Source organism: Diceros bicornis, chromosome 17 (assembly GCF_020826845.1).
Source record: "Diceros bicornis minor isolate mBicDic1 chromosome 17, mDicBic1.mat.cur, whole genome shotgun sequence".
Taxonomy (NCBI): domain Eukaryota; kingdom Metazoa; phylum Chordata; class Mammalia; order Perissodactyla; family Rhinocerotidae; genus Diceros; species Diceros bicornis.
In genome coordinates this window covers 58,970,844-58,993,174 of record NC_080756.1, presented here as the reverse complement: position 1 = coordinate 58,993,174, position 22,331 = coordinate 58,970,844, and the positions used below count along the sequence as shown (strand labels likewise).

Genomic DNA, 22,331 nt, shown 5'->3' with positions numbered 1-22,331 from the left:
TGGCCCATTTTTTGATTGGATTGTTTGTTTTTTTGTTGTTCAGTTGTGTGAGTTCTTTATATATTATGGAGATCAACCCCTTGCCAGATACATGTTTTGCAAATATTCTCTCCCAACTGGTGGGTTGTCTGTTCATCTTGATTCTGGTTTTGTTTGTCTTGTAGAAGCTCTTTAATCTGATAAAGTCCCACTTGTTTATTTTTTCTTTAGTTTCCCTAGTCTGGGTAGGCATGTCATCCGAAAAGATTCCTTTATGACCAATGTCAAATAGTGTGTTGCCTATATTTTCTTCTGTGAGTTTTATAGTTTCAGGTCTCACCTTTAGGTCTTTGATCCATTTTGAGTTAATTTTTGTAAATGGCGATAGCAGATGGTCCACTTTCATTCTTTTGCATGTGGCTGTCCAGTTTTCCCAACCAGTTATTGAAGAGACTTTCCTTTCTCCATTTTATGTTCTTAGCTCCTTTGTCGAAAATTAGCTGTCCATATATGTGTGGTTTTATTTCTGGGCTTTCAATTCTATTCCATTGATCTGTGTGTCTGTTTTTGTACCAGTACCATGCTGTTTTGATTACTATTGCTTTGTGGTATGTTTTGAAGTCAGGGATTGTGATGCCTCCAGCTTTGTTCTTTTTTCTTACTATTGCTTTAGCTATTTGGGGTCTTTTGTTGTCCCATATGAATTTTAATATTCTTTTTTCTATTTCCTTGAAGAATGTCATTGGGATTCTGATTGGGATTGAATTGAATCTGTAGATTGCTTTAGGTAATATAGACATTTTAACTATGTTTATTCTTCCAATCCATGCGCATAGGATATCTTTCCATTTCTTTATGTCATCATCGATTTTTTCCAGTAATGTCTTGTAGTTTTCATTGTATAGGTTTTTCCGTTCCTTGGTAAGATTTATTCCTAGATATTTTATTCTTTTTGTTGCAATTGTAAATGGTATTATCTTTTTGAGCTCTCTTTCTGTTAGTTCATTATTTTTTTTTTTTTTTTAAAGATTTTATTTATTTTCCCCCCAAAGCCCCAGTAGATAGTTGTATGTCATAGCTGCACATCCTTCCAGTTGCTGTATGTGGGATGCGGCCTCAGCATGGCCGGAGAAGCAGTGCGTCGGTGCGTGCCCGGGATCTGAACCCGGGCCGCCAGCAGCGGAGTGCGCGCACTTAACTGCTAAGCCATGGGGCCAGCCCCTGTTAGTTCGTTATTAGCATACAGAAATGCAGCTGATTTTTGTAGATTGATTTCAAGTATCCTGCGACTTTGCTGTAGTTGTTGATTATTTCTAAAAGTTTTCCAGTGGATTCTTTAGGGTTTTCTATATATAAAATCATGTCATCTGCAAATAGTGAGAGTTTCACTTCTTCGTTGCCCATTTGGATTCTTTTTATTCCTTTTTCTTGCCTAATTGCTCTGGCCAAAACCTCCAGTACTATGTAGAATAGGAGTGGTGAGAGTGGGCAGCCCTGCCTCGTTCCTGTTCTCAGAGGAATGGCTTTCAGTTTTTCCCCGTTGAGTGTGATGTTGGCTGTGGGTTTGTCATTTATGGCCTTTATTATGTTGAGGTACTTTCCTTCTATACCCATTTTGTGGAGAGTTTTTATCATAAATGGATGTTGTATCTTGTCAGATGCCTTCTCTGCGTCTATTGAGATGACCATGTGGTTTTTATTCTTTGTTTTGTTGATGTGGTGTATCATGTTGATTGATTAGCGGATGTTGAACCATCCCTGCGTCCCTGGTATAAATACTACTTGATCATGGTGTATGATCTTTTTAATGTATTGCTGTAGTCTGTTTGCCAGTATTTTGTTGAGGATTTTTGCATCTGTGTTTATCAGCAATGTTGGCCTGTAATTTTCCTTCTTTGTATTGTCTTTGTCTGGCTTTGGTATCAGGGTGATGTTGGCCTCGTAGAACGATTTAGGAAGTGTTCCATCTTCCTCTATTTTTTGGAATAGTTTGATAAGGATGGGTATTAAATCTTCTTTGAATGTTTGGTAAAATCACTGTGAGAAGCCATCTGGTCCTGGACTTTTATTTTTTGGGAGATTTTTGATTACTATTTCAATCTCTTTGCTTGTGATTGGTCTATTCAGATTCTCCATTTCTTCTTGGTTCAGTTTTGGGAGGTTGTATGAGTCTAAGAATTTATCCAAGAAATAAGAATTTTTACTAAATGGTCAGATTTCTTTTTCTAGTTGTTTGAATTACCTGTGATAGAAACAATAAAGAATGTGATACAAGTGGATCTTGTTTTTTTTTTAATTTAGTTTTTGAGTTATATGAATGTATGACCTGATAGTTGATATTCTTACTTTATCCCTGTATCTTACAAGTCTTATTTTGATTATATGTTTATTTATTTATTCACCTTTTGTATTTTATTATTTTTTTATAAAACTTTATTTTTTAAGGGTAGTTTAGAATTCACAGCAAAATGAGGGGGAAGGTATAGAGATTTCCCATATATCTCCTGCCTCCACACATGCATAATCTCCTCTGTTATCAACATCCCGTACCAGAGTGGTACATTTGTTACAGTTGATGAACCTACATCATAATCACCCAAAGTCCATAGTTTATATTATGGTTCACTCTTGGCGTTGTACATTCTCTGGATGTGGATGAATATTAATAACATATCTATCATTATGGTATCATTTCACTTCCCTGAAATTCTTCTGTGTTCCACCTCTTCATCTTCCCACCCCCACCTCCCCAAAAAACCCCTGGCAAACACTGATCTTTTTACTGTCTGTAGTTTTGTCTTTTCCAGAATGTCATATAGTTGAAATCATACAGGATGTAGCCTTTTCAGATTGCCGTCTTTCACTTGGTGATACGTATTTAAGATTCCTCCATGTCTTTTCATGGCTTGATAGCTCATTTCTTTTTGGCACTGAATAACATTCCATTGTGGATGTACGGCAGTTTTTAACTATTCACCTACTGAAGGAAATCTTGGTTGCTTCTGTTTTGTTAATTATGAATAAAGCTGCTATAAATTATCTGTGTGCAGGTTTTTTGTGGACATAATTTTTTCAGCTTCTTTGGGTAAATACCAAGGAGCACGATTGCTGGGTTGTATGGTCAGAGTATGTTTAGTTTTGTAAGGAACCTCCAGTTGTCTTCCAAAGTGGCTGTACCATTTTGCATTCTCACCAGCAATGAATGAGTTTCTGTTGCTCCACATTCTCATCAGCATTTGGTGTTCTCAGTATTTTGGATTTTGGCCATTCTAATAGGTGTATAGTGGTATCTCATTGATGTGTTTTAATTTGCATTTTCTTGATGACATATGATATGGAGCATCTTTTCATATGCTTAGTTGCCATCAATATCTTCTTTGGTGAGATATCTGTTAAGGTTTTTGGCCCAGTTTTTAATTAGGTTGTTTTCCTATTGTTGAGTTTTAAGAATTCTTTGTATATTTTGAATAACAGTCCGATGTGTAAAATGTGTCTTTTGCAAATGTTTTCTCCCAGTCTCTGACTTGTTTTCCCATTCTCTCTCTTTTTTTTTTTTTTCCCTTTTTCTCCCCAAAGCCCCAGTAGATAGTTGTATGTCATAGTTGCACATCCTTCTAGTTGCTGTATGTGGGACTCTGCCTCAGCATGGCCGGGCAAGCGGTGTGTTGGTGCGCACCCGGCATCCAAACCCCGGCTGCCAGCAGCGGAGCGTGTGCACTTAACCGCTAAGCCACAGGGCCAGCCCCCCCCATTCTCTTGATATTGATTTTTGCAGAGCAAAAGTTTTTAATTATAATGAAGTCCAGCTTATCAATTGTGTCTTTTATGGATTGTGCCCTTGGTATTGTATCTAAAAAGGCATTGGCAAGGTCATTTAGGTTTTCTCCTATGTTATCTTCTAGAGTTTTATAGTTTTGCATTTTACTTTTAGATCTGTGATCTATTTTGAGTTGATTTTTTTGAAAGGTGTAAGGTCTGTGTCTAGATTCATATTTTTGCATGTGGATGCCCAGTTATTCTGGCATCATTTGTTTTCTGAAAAGACTGTCTTTACTCCATTGTATTGCCTTTGCTCCTTTGTCAAAGACCATTTGACTATATTTATGTGGGTCTATTTCTAGGCTCTCTCTTGTGTTCCATTGATCAGTTTGTCTGTTCTTTTATCAATACCACACTGTCTTGATTACAAGTGTAGCTTTATAGTAAGCCTTAAGTAGTGTCAGTCCTCCTACTTTGTTCTTCAATATTGAGTTGGCAACTATGAGTCTTTTGCCTCTCCATATAAACTTTGTAATCCATTTGTTGATATCCATAAAATAACTTGCTGGGATTTAGATTGGGATTGCATTGAATATGTAGATTAAGTTGGAAAGAACTGATATCTTGACAATGTTGAGTCTTCCTATCCAGGAATGTGGTGTATCTCTCCAGAATTTTAGTTCTTCTTTGATTTTGTTCATCAGAGTTTTGTAGGTTTCCTCCTTGTACATATTTTGTTGGATACCTAAGTATTTCATTTTTGGGGGAGCTAATATAAATGGTAATGTTTTTTAATTTCAAATTCTACTTCTTCATTACTAGCATATAGGAAAGAGATAGATTTTTGTATATTAACCATTGACCTTGTATCCTATAACCTTGCTATAATTGCTTATTAGTTCTAGGAGTGTTTTTGTCAATTCTTTCAGATTTTCTACAGAGATGATCTTGTCATCTGTGAACAAAGATGGTTTTGTTTCTTTCTTCCCCCTCTGTATACATTTTATTTCCTTTTCTTATTGCTTTAGCTAGGACTTCTAGTATGAGGTTGAAAAAGAGTGGTGGGAGGGGACTTCCTTGCCTTGTACCTGATCTTAGTGGGAACGTTTCTCACCATTAAATATGATGTTAACCCTAGGTTTTTGTAGATATTCTTATCAAGTTGAAAAAGTTCCTCTATTCCTATTTTATTGAGAGTTTTTATCAGGAATGGGTGTTGGATTTTGTCAAATGCTTTTTCTTCATCTATTGATATGATCACATGACTTTCTTCTTTAGCCTATTGATGTGATGGATTACGTTAATTGATTTTTGAATGTTGAACCAGCATTGCATACCTGATTTAAATCCCACTTGGTCATGGTGTATAATTCTTTTTATACATTATTGGATTCAGTTTACTAACATTTTATTGAGGATTTTTGCCTCTCTGTTCATGTGAGATATTGGTCTCTAGTTTTCTTGTAATGAATTTGCCTGCTTTTGGTATTATGGTAATGCTGGCCTCATAGAATGAGTTAAGAAGTATTGTCTCTGTGTCTATCCTCTGAAAGAGATTGTAGAGAATTAGTATAATTTCTTTCATAAATCTTTGGTAGAATTCATCAGTGAACCCATCTGGGCCTGATGCTCTGTGTTTTGGAAGGTTATTAATTATTGATTCAATTTCTTTAATGGATATAGACCTATTCAGATTGTCTGTTTCTTCTTGTGTGAGTTTTGACAGCTTGTGTATTTCCAGGAATTGTTCATTTCATCTAGGTTATGAAATTGGTAGGCATGGAGTTGTTCATAGTATTCCTTTCTTATCCTTTTACTGTCCAGGGGCTCTGTAATGATGTCCCCTCTTTCATTTCTGATCATAGTAATTTGTGTCCTTTCTTTTTTTCTTAGTTAGGCTGGCTAGAGGCTTATGAATTTCATTGACCTTTTCAAAGAACCAGCTTTTGATTTCATTGATTTTTCTCTATTGATTTCCTTTTTTCAGTTTCATTGATTTCTGCTCTAATTCTATTATTTCTTTTCTTCTGCTTACTTTGGATTTAATTTGCTCTTCTTTTTCTAGTTTCCCAAAGTGGAAACTTAGATTATTCATTTATATATATTTATTTAAAATGGAATTCCTTTTCCCATTGCCTGGAGTCTGTCTTTTGAAGTTTGAAATTTAAGTACGTTGGTAGAGATTCATGAAGTAAGTTTTTGTGGTATAGTCTCATATTTCAGATTTAACTTCCATATTAATGGGGCATAATTTTTCCTTATTCTACAATAATTTGAATATCACATCTCCTGATGATCTTGTTTGTGATACTTCGATCAAATTTCTCTGTGGACTCTTCCTTTAAACTTACCTTCTTCCTGTGCCCTTGTTTCCAGATACTTTTCTCTGCTCTTTCTTTGCGTTATGCACTTCTGTTTCCTAAGTGAGCTAAGTTTTCATTTTATCTCTTCCTAAAAAACTTCTCGAGTGGTTTTTCTGTGGTCAGTACCTTCATTTCCTCTTTATCCCTTCATCGTCACTGTCATTCTGAAACTCTCAAAGTGTGCTAGTGACAACTTTATTGCCAAGTCCAGCTGTTCTTTGTCTTTTTTTATCTCCACGACTTCTCTATTGCGCTATATATTGCTTCTTTGGTATCTGTTCTTAACACTTGCTCTACTGTTTCTTCAGCTTCTGATGACACTTGCCAGTCACTTCTAGTTAGCATTTTCCTCATCTTTCTCAACTGCCAGTGTTGCAGGGTTCAGCCTTTGACCTTTTGTTGTTTTCCTTTTGTGCTACCTTTCAAGGATTTCTTTTAGGATTTTAACTCTCTTTCAGCTATTGTCTTCTAGTTTCATTTCTCACCTCTTGATGTTTTCTCCTATTATATGCAAATACAAGAATTATTGTCACTTTGAAAGAGGTGATATGTTCGGTCACCCATTTGTAATCCACGTCTCCATGTGGTTATTCTACATTTCTTTCTTTTTTTTTTTTTTTTGTGAGGAAGATCAGGCCTGAGCTAACGTCCGATGCTGATCCTCCTCTTTTTTGTCGAGGAACATTGGCCCTGAGCTGACATCTGTGCCCATGTTCCTCTACTTTATATGGGATGCTGGCACAGCATGGCGTGACAAGCAGTGCATCGGTGCGCGCCTGGGACCTGAACCTGCAAACCCTGGGCCGCTAAAGCCGAGCGCGCGCACTTAACCACTTGTGCCAACGGGTCGGCCCCTACATTTCTGTTTAGATTTTTGTCATCTCAGTTTTAGCATCTAAAATGGAACATCAAAAAAAAAAACCAAAACTAAAAGAGAGTATCATCTCCTCTCCCTCTACCCTTTCACAAACCATTTTCCTTTCCTAGTTGCCCATCTCAGTAGGTACCAGGATCATTATGTAAAAACTTAATGTGATCCTTGACTCATCTGTCTCCTTCATAGTTATCTGTTATCTGGTTTTAAGTTTTGGGTGTTTTGTTTATTTTGGCAATATCTGTAATCACTGTCCCTTCCCCCCCTTTTTTCTTTACTGCTACCATTCTGTTCCATTTCTTACTTTCTCACCTGAATTATTGTCAAATAGCTTTTTAATTTGTATCTCTGACTTTTTTCTTCTCTCTGTTCCCTCCTGATAATTTATGATTTTCAAAAGTGTATTCTCAGGGGGGCCGGCCCGGTGGCGCAAGCGGTTAAGTGCGCGCGCTCCGCTGCGGCGGCCCGGGGTTCGCTGGTTCGGATCCCGGGCGCGCACCGACGCACTGCTTGGTAAGCCATGCTGTGGCGGCGTCCCATATAAAGTGGAGGAAGATGGGCACAGATGTTAGCCCAGGGCCGTCTTCCTCAGCAAAAAAAAAAAAAAAAGAGGAGGATTGGCGGATGTTAGCTCAGGGCTGATCTCCTCACAAAAAAAAAAAAAAAAAAAAAAAAAAAAGTGTATTCTCAGGAATATAAGCTATATAATATGTTAGAAGGCATTACAAGGAAAAATTGTTCTGTGATAGAAAAGTTTTGGAAATGGTGAGTTAAGAAAAAATAAATGGGATTCTTTACTGTAAAACTTCTCTGATCTTTTTTTTTTTTTTTTTAAGACTTTATTTATTCATTTTTTTTCCCCCCAAAGCCCCAGTAGACAGTTGTATGTCATAGGTTCACATCCTTCTAGTTGCCGTACGTGGAACTCGGCCTTGGGTTGGACGGAGAAGTGGTGCCCTGGGGCGTGCCCGGGATCCGAACCCGGGCCGCCAGCATCAGAGCGTGCGCACTTAACCGCTAAGCCACAGAGCCGGCCCTCTCTGATCTTTTAATATGCTGGTGTTCATTAATAATCTCTAAGTTGGGAGGATATAATACATAGCATTTCCTCAAAAAGAATTTATTTCTTGGGCCGGCCCCGTGGCTTGGCGGTTGGGTGCGTGCGCTCCGCTGCTGGCGGCCCGGGTTTGGATCCCGGGATCGCACCGATATACCGCTTCTCCGGCCATGCTGAGGCTGCGTCCCACGTACAGCAACTGGAAGGATGTGCAGCTATGACAGACAACTATCTACTGGGGCGTTGGGGGAAAAATAAATAAATAAAATCTTTAAAAAAAAAAAAAAAGAATTTATTTCTTAATTTTTTTGCAGAATATCTTCTAGGATTAGTGATCCTTGGAGTACACTTTGGGAAATGATATAAAGTTTCTTGAAGCAGCCAGGACTTTGTTAGTTGATGCATTAGCATCCCCCGAAGCTGTGTAAATTCTTGTAAACTAAGAAACACCTGCAATGCATTTTGGAATCATTTTTGCATAAAAACCATTTTTAAAGAAAATATTAAATGCTAATATGAGAAAATGGAAAGATATGAGAGTATAGTCAGGAGATGTCTAGATTAAACCAATATCAAAACCAAAATATATGTTGAAAGAACAGGACTGTGTCTGCCAGTGAAAAAAGTTTGCTCTTATAGTGGAATTAGGTTTATAAGTGCCCTGCTCAAGTAAGTAGAAACTGTAAAGGGAGCCCTTGTGTATTAAATGGAAATCTTTTTATAATGCACTTCAAATGCTATTATTTTCTTAGACTGGCATACTGAAATTGATTAACTTTCTTTTTGATGCCTTGCTGAAGTGGATTATATTTTGATTTGCATAGTTTAAGTAATTTTATGCTTCTTTATCCTTGCATATGTTTGTACATATCAGTGTTATTTTCAGATCAAAGATTACTAATATATTTGGTTTGAGTGTGTATTGTCCCTGAAGACAGTAATTTTTTTTAATTAATGTTTTTCTTGTTTTAAAGAGAAGATAAAACCACATAAAATGAGTATATGGCTTCATGAATTATATATGGTAAACTTTGTTGTCATCACAGTTCTGGTCAAGAAATAGAATTTTGTCAGCCATCCCGAGTACCTCCCAATGAAAGCTTCTCTTCTTTCCCTCAAAAAAATGACTGTTTTGACCCTTTTTGTAATCATTTACTTGCATTTTTAAAATAGATTTATCAGTCAAATATGCGTTCTTAGACACCAAGGTTTAGTCTTGCCCATATTTTAAAAATGAGTAATGATTATTTTTAGGAAGTGTTTTGATGATGTGCCATTGTACCGCCCATGTTTGTATTTTAAGTCAGAGATTTACCTGTAGAAAAAAATTTAATAACTTAAGTTCTTGGATGCTTGAAAGATGGGAAAGACTTGATCTAGTGACATGAATTGTATTTCAGGGTGTCCTAATGTCAGAAGAAGAAGTGTTTGAACTTGTTCCTGATGATGAGCGACAGTGTTCAGCATGCAGAACCACATGTTTTCTCTCTGCTCTCACGTGCTCCTGTAATCCGGAGCGGCTTGTGTGTCTCTACCATCCAACTGATCTGTGCGCTTGCCCCATGCAGAAGAAATGTCTTAGGTATCCAGAAGTTTCTTGTAAAACTTTTATTACCTTCTTTTAAACCAGTGTTAATGTTCTTCTTTGTAATTCCCTTCCCTTTGTCTAGACTGGTAAGTTCTCCTTGTCATCTCTCTGCATCCCTGCTCGAGGACCAGTCTTTTAAAGTTGGCCCTAAACTTGGCAACTAAAATCAGTTTATCTGTTGAGTTGACATGTTCCTTGTCTCTCCCTGCATTAAAACTTTGTGGGCTTCTTTGATTTTCTCTTTATGTGTACCAAGACCCCATTTCCCTGGCCGTTGTACTTGCCTTAAGCTGATTGTACTGAAAATTTCATTTATTTTCAATTGTTGGTTTTTAGAAGTTTTTATTTGTGTTTTTTTTAGATATCGGTACCCATTAGAGGACCTCCCTTCTCTGCTATATGGTGTGAAAGTCAGGGCACAGTCCTATGACACTTGGGTCAGTCGTGTTACCGAAGCGTTATCTGCCAACTTCAACCACAAGAAAGGTTAAATATCCTCCTTTTGTATGCATACACTGACATTGTTGTCACTTTGAAGAGGCCTTTTTTTTTTTTTTTTATGTTTTTCCTCTATTAAGGAAGAATTCTAGGCTTCATATGAGATTTGAGACTAATGGGTTGGTTGACTATAGACTTAATTTTCTAGTTGAGAATCTTCTTTTAACTGAAAAAGTTGATACGAAATGGGACAGATAGCTAATTTGCAGTAGATATATATTTTGTGGAGCCATTGTTACCAGTGAACTAACATTAAAGGCTTATTGAGAAAGAGAAATTGCCTTACCTATGAGGGTTAGGAATGAGTACCTAGTCATAAGCTCTTATTGCGTTGGTATGATTTTCACAGCTGTGGTAATTTTCTGCTAGTAGGTTGATGAATCACTTGAGAGGTTGGTGAATATTTTTAGATGGCTTTTTATGTAAGTGGTCATAGTATAATGGCTTTTTGTTTATTTTTACAGATTTGATTGAACTACGAGTGATGCTGGAAGATGCTGAGGATAGGAAATACCCAGAGAATGACCTCTTTCGAAAACTCAGGGATGCTGTAAAAGAAGCTGAGACATGTGCTTCCGTGGCTCAGTTGCTTCTGAGCAAAAAGCAGAAACAGAGGTAAGACTGAGAAGAGTTGAATGCTCCAGTGGTTTTCTGTTTGGTTTGGTTTGGTTTGGTTTTTTTCAGCCAAAATTTTGACTGGCCTGTGAGGCCCTACATTATCTTTGACCTCTCATGGCCCTGTCCCTCCTTCCTCCAATAATGCCCTAACCTTATCTTCTACTGCTCCTCCTTCCTTCCTGCTCCACTCTTCCCCTTACTGTTCTTCGTACACAGCAGGTGCGTTCCTGCTTAGGGCCTTTACACTTGCTCTTTGCTCTGCTGGGGAGTTCTCTTTCCCTGATATCCAGGAGGCTTGTTCCCTCACTTCTTTCAAGTTTTTTTCAGATGTCACATTCTTAAAGAGGCCATCTTTGACAACTCTTTATAAAATTGCAACCTCCTTTTTTTTTTTTCCGCTCAGGAAGATTCACCCTGAGCCAACATCTGTTGCCAACCTTCTTTTTGGTTGAGGAAAATTCACCCTGAGCTAACATTTGTGCCAGTTTTCCTCTATTTTGTATATGGATCGCCGCCACAGCATGGCTGACAAGTGGTATAGGTCCACACCTCGGATCAGAACCTGTGAACCAAAGCGGCCACCAAAGCAAAGCACACCAAACTTATCCACTAGGCTATGGGGCCAGCCCCCAAAATTGCAACTTTCTTATTATTCTTTCTTGCTTTGTTTTTCTCCTAGCCCTGTCACATTTGGATATACTAATTTACTTATTTTATTTATTGTCTATCTCCTTCCTTTCCCAACCCCACTAGAATGTATGCTAGATGAGAATGCCGGGGATTTTTATCCTTTTTTTCATTGCTATATTTCTTGTTCTTAGAACAATGCCTGGCACATAATAGGCGTGCAATAACTATTTGTAAATAAATAAATGATACTACAGGCTTAAGGCAGGTGGCAGCAAAGAGTAACCTTGATGAATGAAGAAGAGGCTGTTATTAAAGAGCATAGAAGTGTGCACCCTTGATATAAAGTAACTCAAATGTGTTAAATTTTCTATGATATTGTTTCGTTTTTTTTTTTTTTTTGTGAGGAACATCGGCCCTGAGCTAACATCTGCCAATCTTCCTCTTTTTGCTGAGGAAGACTGGCCGTGGGCTAACATCCATGTGCATCTTCTTCCACTTTATATGGGATGCCGCCGCAGCGTGGCTTGCCAAGCAGTGCGTCGGTGTGCACCCAGGATCCGAATCAGCGAACCCCGGGCCGCCGCAGCAGAGTGCATGCACTTAACCGCTTGCGCCGCCGCTCATTCCAACACATTCCTTATATCTGAATGGCTTTTTCTATAGCAGTTCACATTGAGTTTTAAATTACTTGGTAAATTTTTTGTCTACTATTAGAGAACCTTTCTTAGAGACATTGATAAGTGAACCTTCACCTGTCCTTGGGTCACTGACCCCTTCGGAGAATCTGGTGAAAGCTTAGGGACCCTTTTCTTAGAAAAATGCACATACAAAATTTTGAACCAGTTTCAGAGGGTTTATTGTCTCTTAAGCCAAGTTGAAGGCCCTTGTTCCATATCTTAAGCTTCTTGAGATAGAGGATTTAGTTTTATCAATAAACTTAGTATTTTACTGTGAGGAATTTATTGAATGTTTGAAATATTTAATGCTTGTAAGATTGGAGGAGCTGTAACTTGGAGAGTTGAATCTTTGAGTCATTAGCTAAAGAGGTAAAAACCTAATTTGGAAGTGATCACCATTGCAGTGGAGTCCCTCAAACAGTAGTATTCTGAGATTGCTTGGGTTGGAATTCTGAAGAGACTAGAAGCCCCTTTGATATCAGATGACTGAATTTTTCTTACTTATGTCTCAATATTATTTCACATCAGGCAGAGCCCAGATAGTGGGAGGACTCGGACCAAACTGACAGTGGAAGAATTGAAGGCCTTTGTCCAACAACTTTTTAGTCTTCCATGTGTCATCAGCCAAGCCCGACAAGTAAAGGTGGAGTATTACGTTCTTTTCTTGAGTAATACCCTTTGTACAGTCATGCACCATGTAATAACATTTAGTCAGCAACAGACCACATGTACGACAGTAGTCTCGTAAGATTAGTACCATAGAGCCTAGGTGTGCAGTAGGCTGCACCATCTAGGTTAGTGTAAGTGCACTCTGTCTTGCTTACACAGTGATGAAATCGCCTAACATTTGTTCGAAAACTGATGCATTTCTCAGTGTGCCGCTGTCCTTTTTTTTTTTTTAATAATTTATTTATTTATTTATTTTTCCCCCAAAGCCCCAGTAGATAGTTGTATGTCACAGTTGCACATCCTTCTAGTTGCTGTATGTGGGACGCGGCCTCAGCATGGCCGGAGAAGCGGTGTGTCAGTGCACGCCCGGGATCTGAACCCGGGCCCCCAGCAGCGGAGCACGCTCACTTAACCTCTAAGCCGCGGGGCCGGCCCATGCCCCTGTCCTTAAGTGACGCATGACTATAGTGGGGCCTACTGTTCTGGGTAAACAGAATAGTGTTTCTAGACTAGTTTTGTGTTCTGTTTCTATTCTCACACAAGTGCTGCTATTTAAGGTTTTTTAGTAGGCAGTAAGAATCTCTTGGTTTTGTTCTTAGCCTTTAATTTCCCCTTTAAAAATTCTGGAACTAAGCCTAGTTTAGAATTATTCTTTTCTATATTAATTTTAGGTCAGAACCCCCACTTAACATAGATGTAATTGAAATACAAAAAATTAGTTAAAAGAATCTAAATGTATCAGTGAGTTATTAGTTCTTGAGCTTTTAAAAATGCAGAGCTCTGAAATTACCAAGGCCTTGATGGTTTAATGAACATGTAAAATACCAAAAGTATATATCAAATATATTCATCTGCATAGTTCATAATCTTTTGATAGTTTGTTGTGTGTTTTTGTGATTTGGCTGTGTGGGTAGGGTGTCTAAAATGGTTTTTATCAAGGTTATCAGCTTGTGAAATCTAGTTTTCATTTGTGTTTTTGTCTTACTCCATATCATAAGAGCGTTTTGGTAGTTGACCACACTTTCCTTTCTGACTTTCTTCTCTAAACCTCTGTGACAGCACACTCTTCGGTTTTCTTAACTCATTCACAATTCTTTAGTCTTCTTTGCTGTTTGTTTTCTTCTTGATTTGACTTCTGAGTGTTGGAGTATATTAGGCGTCTCAGCCCTCTCTTTGCTACAAGTCCTGATACCTTATTTGTCCAGTGATGTTAAATATCACCTATATCCTGTTGATTTCCAAATCTCCTGCTCTGACTGCCTTTCTTCTTTTCTTCAGACTTGTATACCAAGTTGCTTACTCTACTTTTCCCTTTGGCAGACTAAAAGGCATCTTAAAAGCCTTTTAATGAATTGAAGTCCTTGATTCGTTTATTTCTTTTATGCCCCACATCCAATCTCTAAACAAGTGCTGCTATTATCTCCAAAATGTATCCCAAAGTGAACCATTTGTCATCATCTCCATTGCCTAAACTGTACTCGAAACCACGAGAACCTGTCCATCAGATTACTGCAACAACCTCTTAACTGTTCTCCTTTCTTCTGCTCTTGTCCCTGACAGTTTATTTTTCATTCAGTAGCCAGAGTGATCATGTAAAATATAGATCAAATCATATCACTTCCCTGTGGTTAAAATTTTCCAGTGGTTCCCCAAAGCCATTAGAATGAAATCCAGACTCGTTATAATCTACAGGCACTATGTAATCTGACCTCTGCTTATTCTTTAACTACATTTTTCCCTCGTCCACTTTGCTTCCCATCATCCACTTTGGAGCAAGACTCCAAGCTTATTCCTCTTTAAAAGCTTTTGCAGTTATTATTTGCCCTTTCTGAACTGTTCTTCCTCCACCTCCTCATTTTAGTTTTGGTTTATCTGTCTTCTGTGACCACCATTGCAAAGTAATATACCCCCCACCCCCTCTGGTATTCTCTGTTGTGTTGCCCTACTTAATTTTTTTTTTTTTTTTGTGAGGAAGCTCAGCCCTGAGCTAACATCCATGCTAATCCTCCTCTTTTTGCTGAAGAAGACTGGCTCTGAGCTAACATCTATTGCCAGTCCTCCTCCTTTTTTTCCCCAAAGCCCTAGTAGGTAGTTGTATGTCATAGTTGCACATCCTTCTAGTTGCTGTATGTGGGACGCAGCCTCAGTGTGGCCGGAGAAGCGGTATGTCGGTGCATGCCCAGGATCTGAACCCGGGCCGCCAGTAGCAGAGCACGCGCACTTAACCACTAAGCCACGGGGCCAGCCCATGCCCTGCTTAGTTTTCATAGCACTTAAAACTAACTGAAACATTTTATTCATGTAAGTGTCTGGCCACTTATATTAAAATGTATATTCCTTGAAGATTAGGACTTTGTATGTTTTGTTTAATGCTGTGTGCCTGGAACAGTGCCTACAGCTAAATCAGCAGTCATTAAATATTTTTTGAATGAGTTACTTACTCATATTTTAAAAGTAAGAATATGTAAGTAATTAGAGAGAAGCATATTTATACCTTTAACTATCATATTTATTTTGTCCTATAATGGTGAGATTATTAGATGGTCTAGAATTTTATAGCTTGCCTGAATGTCTATTCCATACTCATTTTGTATCTTTTGAAATTTTTTTTTTCTCTTGACCTTTTCAGAATCTGCTGGATGACGTGGAAGAGTTTCATGAACATGCTCAAGAAGCCATGATGGACGAAACCCCAGATTCTTCCAAACTCCAGATGTTGATAGACATGGGCTCTAGTCTCTATGTGGAGCTACCTGAATTAGCCCGATTGAAGCAAGAGCTGCAGCAGGCTCGATGGTTGGATGAAGTAAGATTGACCCTATCAGATCCACAGCAAGTCACTTTGGACGTCATGAAGAAATTGATAGACTCTGGGGTGGGGTTGGCACCCCACCATGCTGTGGAGAAAGCAATGGCTGAGCTACAGGAGCTCCTTACAGTCTCTGAGCGATGGGAAGAAAAGGCTAAGGTCTGCCTACAGGCAAGGTGAACACATATATTGGTGACTGTTGCCTCTTTAATAACTAAGTCAGAGAATAGAACTGAAGGAGGAATGTAAGGGTCTATTTCATTAAATGTTTAATTAAATGTCTTGTGCCTTCCCTGATCAATCACTAAGTTATCAAACGGGTGTGTATACAGGCAGTTTCAAATATTGTGTGCACACTATATGTAGAGTACTGTAAATGATATGTAGTATTTTGTTTAGAGCCTTCATTACTGATATTAAGGTTAGGAGCTAAGCTCATTGCAGTATATTGTTATTAGCTGAGAGGTACAGAAAAATCTGTAGGAATCAAGAGGAGAGATGATTGGTAGTTTGGATGGTCAGAAGAGAAGCTTGAGAGAAAAATAAGAACTTAGGTAAAGCCTTGAAGAATGAGTAAAATTGAAGTGGAAGGGAGAGGTAAGAGAAATGCCATAGGCTAAGTTTAAGGAAAATGTAGGATGCATTTAGGTGACAAAGTTAAGTGGGCTTTACTGGAGTGGAGGATTTATGCAGGAAAGTAGTGGCAGATAAGAATCAAGCATGAGAATGTTAAGCCAGTTGCATTAGCATTGGTACCCCATTGGATTAGTGAGATTTAAGTAAAGTATTCATCATATTTGACTGTAGATCAACTAATTTGACTCTAATGTTCTTTATGAAAGTATTTCTTCAGCTAAGATTAGTATTTGTATAATTTCTGTTGTGAGGATGAAGAAACTGGGATGCTTAGAGAGATCACATAGTTAACACAGCTCAGATTTAAAACCTTTCCACTTCATTCCAGTCTCCATGTACTTTACTTTGCCAGCCACTTACTTTGGATACATTTGGTAGGAAAACCCTTGGGTGATTTAATTAACACAGTTCTGCTCAGTGAAGAAAAGGCTCCATGTATGCTTGATATTTTGCTCTCCAGATGCCATGGAGAATGCCCACTAAAATTTATTTATAGCTTTTCCTATCTGAAACATTTAAATTACTCTGTGTCTTCAGATTCATGACAGTTCCAGGAGGTGGGAGCATGTTAAATGGGAAAAGCTAAATAACTAAGGAATGCAAAACTATGATTTCGTATACCTGATGCAACTGATAGTAGTCTACTGAGTGAAATTTTGTTGGTAGTAATATTTGAAAACTTTCCCATTTTCCTATATTTAATCAATCACCAACTTTTGGTTATTTTTGCTTCCACAATGTCTTTCATATCTATCTATATGACAATGGATATCTATCTATCTCCATGACCTAATTATAGTAGTACTCATATTTTCCCTTGGTCTTTGCAATTCAGTAAGTATTTACAGAGTACCTACTACATGCCAGGCATTGTTTCTTTTTTTTTAATTGGCTTTGTGTTGATCACTATAATAGTTGACATTTAAAATACTGAATTTTCTATCCATGAGTACCACTATTTTAAGTGTTTCTTTTTTTTTAAGCTGAGGTAACATTGGTTTATAATGTTATATAAATTTCAGGTGTATATCATTATATTTCAACTTCTGTATAGATTACGTTGTGTTCACCACCAAAAGTCTATTTGCCATCCGTCACCGTACTAATGGCCAGGCACTCTTTCTAAGTGCTATGGAGACAGTAGGGGAAAAGACAAAGTCCCTGCTCTGAAATAGAGCCAACATTCTAGTGCGGGGGAGACAGGTAAAAAGTGAACGAATGAATGAATTTCAGATAATTAGTATCATGAAGAAAATAAAATTGGTAAAGAAATAGAGGCTAATGAGGTTGGTGGGGATAGTGGGAAGTAGAATCTTCCCTTTTCTAACTCCTGTCCAGTTATCTTTCTGAAACACTTCCTCAGTATTCTTCATCTCTTAACACTGGTTAACTATTGACCATTCTTTTCTTGATATCCTCCTTCTTTGCCTTTGGCTTTCTCTCTTCGACTTTTAAATAATGGCTTTCCTCAAGATTCCTGCCTAGGCCACTTCTCTTCTCTGTACATCTCCCTGAAATTTTATCTCATTTCTTGGCTTCATTTACCATCTTTTTACTAATTAACTCCAAATTCTTATCTATAACCTAGGTGTTTCTCATAGATGCCATCTGCCTGTTAGATAATTCCCTTGGATGTCCCGTCGGTACCTCAAATTCCCCATATCCAAAATTGGACTCATTAAGTCCTTCCCTTAATCTCTTCCTTTGTTCCTTTTTTCTTTAAATTATACCATCTTTCACTCATTTGAACAAGCCAGTACTTTGAAAATTAACTTTGACCCCTCCCTTCTATTTTCATACCCTCAAACTCAGCTAACTCCCAAGTCATGCTGATTATATTCCTCGATGTTTCTCACTTTCATTCTTTCTTTGAGCTGCTGTCATAGCTGGACTGGATCACAGCAACAGGTTCTTCTCTATGATCTCACCCCTCTCTAGTCCATTCTCCGTACTGCAACTAGTATTTCCCTAAAATACAGTGTCACTATTTGACTCCCTTGCTTAAAGCCCTTCACTGTTTCCCATTCCCCTCATTACGAAGTTCAGACTTCTTAACCTGATTTATAAGGCCATCTGTAATCTTGCCCTTTGCTTAAATTTCTAGCCTCATCCCTTACCATTCTTTGTCTTGCATTCTGTGTTCCAAACTTAGTGATTCCCCCGTACCCCCCCAGTTCCTCAAACACCCCATGTCCTTTCTTGTCTCTGGACCTTTGCACACGTTTGTTTTGTTCTCTTGTGGAGCACTCTTCCCCTCTGCCCATCCCCTGCGGTGCACCTCCACCACCCCCTACCCTGCCTCTGGCCCCCGCTTTTCTGACTAACTCCTATTCAAAAACGATAAGAAGGTTTAGAGGTCGCTTCTGGGGAGGTTTCTTTCACCTGCCAAGTCAGTTAGGTCCTCCCACTTTATATTCTGATAGCATCTTTGCTTTCCTTTATCATTGTACTTACAGTGCATCATAACTCCTTATTTATAATCCCCCCAACAAGATTAAAAAGTTTCATGAGGCAAGGACTCTATTTTGTGCATTAATAATCTCCAGGACCTAGCAGAGTGCCTAGCACATAGTAGGATTCATGGATGATGAAACTGTACCCACCCTCGGTAGCTTCTCATTGCTTACATGGCGAAATTCATGGCCCTCAAGACCGCTCAATCTGTGTGCGTCTTTGTTTCCTGCCACATTCCCCTACTTTTGTTGCTCTTACTCTTGCTCCCACCCCACCCCCCGTCCTCACACCATCTCCCATCTTAAACTGGGCTATCAACTTGTTTTTAAATGTTTCTCCATGTCTTTGTTCATTATACTCCTGAGTTTTTTTCTTTCACCTTTTTTTTTGTCAGGAAGATTAGCCCTGAGCTAACATCCATGCCAATCCTCCTCTTTTTGCTGAGGAAGACTGTCCCTGGGCTAACATCCATGCCCATTTTCCTCTACTTCATATGGGATGCCACCACAGCATGGTTTGACGGTTATGTTGGTGCCTGGGATCTGAACCTGCGAACCCCAGGCCGCTGAAGTGGAATGCGTGAACCCAAGCACCATGCCACCGGGCCAGCCCCTCTTTAACCTTATACTTGACAAAATCACACTTTGTCTTTAAGGCTCAGCTCAAAGCCCTTCTCAACTCTCCTAGGCAGAATTAATCACTATCTCCCATAGTAGTGAGCCTATAGTAATTTGTTCTTAGTTCCCAGTACAAGTGTAATTCTTGTCTTATATTCTGATTAGTTGCGGATAAGGTCTATGTTTTATTCATCTTTGTGTAACTAGGTGTTAATGAATGTAGTTGAATTAAATATACATGGTCAACACTAATGATTTCTAGACTATTCCTTTCTACATTGCTATTTAATATGCATCTCTGACAATTTCAGATGTTGTGGAGAACTAAAGTAGAGGCAATTTAGTGTAGTGAAAAGAACATGGGATCTGAGGCTCATGCTGAATCAGTATTTCAGGTGTGCCACTTCCTACATTGAATGACTGGGGAAAATAATTGGTCTTCTTTGAGTTCAAGTTTTCTTATTTGTAAAATGGAGATAAAGATAATAGCTGCTTTACCTCTCTTATAGGATTGTGGTAAGAATTAAATGAAATCATGTGTATGAATGTTCTCTGCACGTTCGAAAATGTTATTTAAATGTTGATAGCAGTTTGACTTTTCCTCATGCATCTGCCCTATTTTGTTTTTTTTTAGACCGCGGCACAGTGTGGCAAGTTTAGAAAGTATTGTGAACGAAGCTAAGAACATTCCAGCCTTTCTACCCAATGTATTGTCCCTAAAAGAAGCCTTACAAAAGGCTCGAGAATGGACAACTAAAGTGGAAGCTATTCAGGTAAGGAGCCTTTTGACTTTTCCTACCATTCAGGTAATGCTGTCTCACAGATGAATCCTTTAAGCCTTTAATTCTTTGTAATGGAATAACCATAATAAAATAGTTGTAGTAGTTAAAATTCACTTGTTCCTCCATTTGATTTTACAATTCAAAATAAATATTACCTATTTAAACATTACTTATTTCTGTTGACTTTCTGCTGTGAAAGATGATGGAATTACCTATTTATTTAACTCTTAGCAGTAGGGAGTTTATCCCCTGCTGTATTCTTTGAATCTTTTACCATATGCACCAATTACTTTTAAAATAAGAGGCAGAAAAAGAAAGTGAAATTAATGTTTACTGAACACTACAATACTCGTTACTATTTTAGTTGTTTGGGAGCAGAAATATAAGGGAATGATGTAAAGATAAGACCCTGACCCTTGAAAAAGCATATTCTCTAGTTGGAAAGACATATTTTATACATCTGTAATTCAAACAAAATGAATTAAGTGCTAGATAGAGATGAAAGTATGCTTGAATACATAATATTTCTTCTGAATTATAAAAACCATTAAGCAGCATTTGCAGTATTGAATATATAAATACTGTTATAGAACTATACCCAAAGAAAAAGGAAACCAACTCTCTTCTATTAAACTGCTGCCCCTAGAAAGAACATATTCTAGGTGTCAAGTTCTAATGACTTCTCTTTTACTTTATTTTCTTTTTTTATTTTAATTTTTATTTATTTGTTTATTTAGTGTATTTGTGTGTGTGTGAGAAAGATCAGCCCTGAGCTAACATCCACGCCAATCCTCCTCTTTTTGCTGAGGAAGACTGGCCCTGAGCTAACGTCTGTGCCGATCTTCCTCCCCCTTTATGTGGGACGCCGCCACAGCATTGCCTGACAAGTGGTGCGTCGGTGCGCGCCAATGATCCGAACCCGGGCTGCCAGCAGCAGAGCACACGCACCTAACTGCTACGCCACAGGGCCAGCCTCCTCTTTTACTTATTTTCAGTTGACTTTTTCTGAGACCTGCTTAGCTGCTACTCTTTCTGTTCTGTTTTTTTAATCATTTCTGTTTTCATCAGGACAGCTCCTGTTTGTTTCATCTTTGACCTATTTCAGGCAGTTAGTTGTCCTCAAATGTCTGATAATGCTTAGTTGGCTGTTTGTTTATGATTGAAGGACTGAGTCGGCATGTATAGGTAGCTGTCATGTGTTTCCTCTGTAATTTTGAAGGACTTTTCCTCCACTTAGCCCTTGCCTTCAGTGGGAGGACTGACTTGTAGGCTCTGAGTAAGTGGACAGCTTCTGTTAACAAGCAAACTCTTCTTTAAGATACATAGCTTGGGAGCAGGCTGTGTCTAGGCTTAGCCAGAAGCTATTCTGTAGTCAGATGGCTATAGTTGAGCACAAGAGGGAGTGGTAGTAAATATGGTATTTCTGACCCTGTCTGTATCTGAGCTTTCTCTGCTCTTCCAGTTAGCTCTCTCTTCTTAACCTAGTACTGCGGTGATTTAATTATACCATTATCATATCTCTTAGGGCTAGAACCATCTCATTATTCTTCTAAAAAATTCACTGAAGTTACTATCCTGTTTATTTTTCCGGATATTTCAGTATAGTTTCCAAAATGAATTTATAGGCAAATGAGTCAGTTAATACATGGAAAATAATGTTTTATTGGAACGTCAATATTTAGCATATAACACTATGTCTTTCCTTCATAGCCTCTAAATAACAATGAATGTTATGGGGATATATACAGTTTCTTATAGGAGAGGTTACATGTTCTGTCTGCTAGGAGACTATCTTGCCAAGTCCCTGGAATGGATCACTTATTAACCCTCTCACCTCCTGTAGTGATTCAGTTATTTAGTAAATTTAAAGCAGTGTATGAGTTCTAAAAATAATAATGATTTCGTTACATGGAAATATTGAAACATTGTGACTTGGAAGGAAAATATCCATTCTCATCCGTGTTTGTATAACATAAAATGGAGGTGGTTATCAGAACTAAAATACTGCTTTGCAGTTGCTAGAAAAATTATGAAGGCAAGGACATTACTGGATGTCCTTTCAGTGGAATACTGGATATTATCTAGCGAACCCTCCAGGATTATCTGATTCTAGGAGTATATTCCTTAGATTTTCTTTGACCAAGCTATTTTACAACTCTGTCAATTATTAAAAAGTGATAGTTATACAAATGAATTATGTCCATAGAAAAGCAATTAAATTTGTCTGTAATGGAACAATTGATTTTCACACTGTAGAAAAGATGATTACGTTGTCCTGTATGATATTAAACATCTGTTTCCATCTATTAGCAGATTCCTTT

At 38.1% G+C, this 22,331-nt stretch overlaps 1 protein-coding gene across 2 annotated transcripts in view; it reads left to right on the top strand.

Moving 5' to 3' along the window:
* The window catches only part of KDM5A (lysine demethylase 5A), a 90,530-nt gene that overhangs the window by 41,218 nt on the left and 26,981 nt on the right, over positions 1-22,331 (top strand). For both annotated transcript variants that reach the window (XM_058559067.1, XM_058559069.1), the window contains exons 15-20: positions 9,433-9,614; positions 9,982-10,106; positions 10,583-10,733; positions 12,572-12,686; positions 15,342-15,697; positions 19,863-20,001. In XM_058559067.1, the coding sequence (XP_058415050.1) occupies positions 9,433-9,614; positions 9,982-10,106; positions 10,583-10,733; positions 12,572-12,686; positions 15,342-15,697; positions 19,863-20,001 (1,068 nt within the window). The remainder of the gene's footprint in view (positions 1-9,432; positions 9,615-9,981; positions 10,107-10,582; positions 10,734-12,571; positions 12,687-15,341; positions 15,698-19,862; positions 20,002-22,331) is intronic.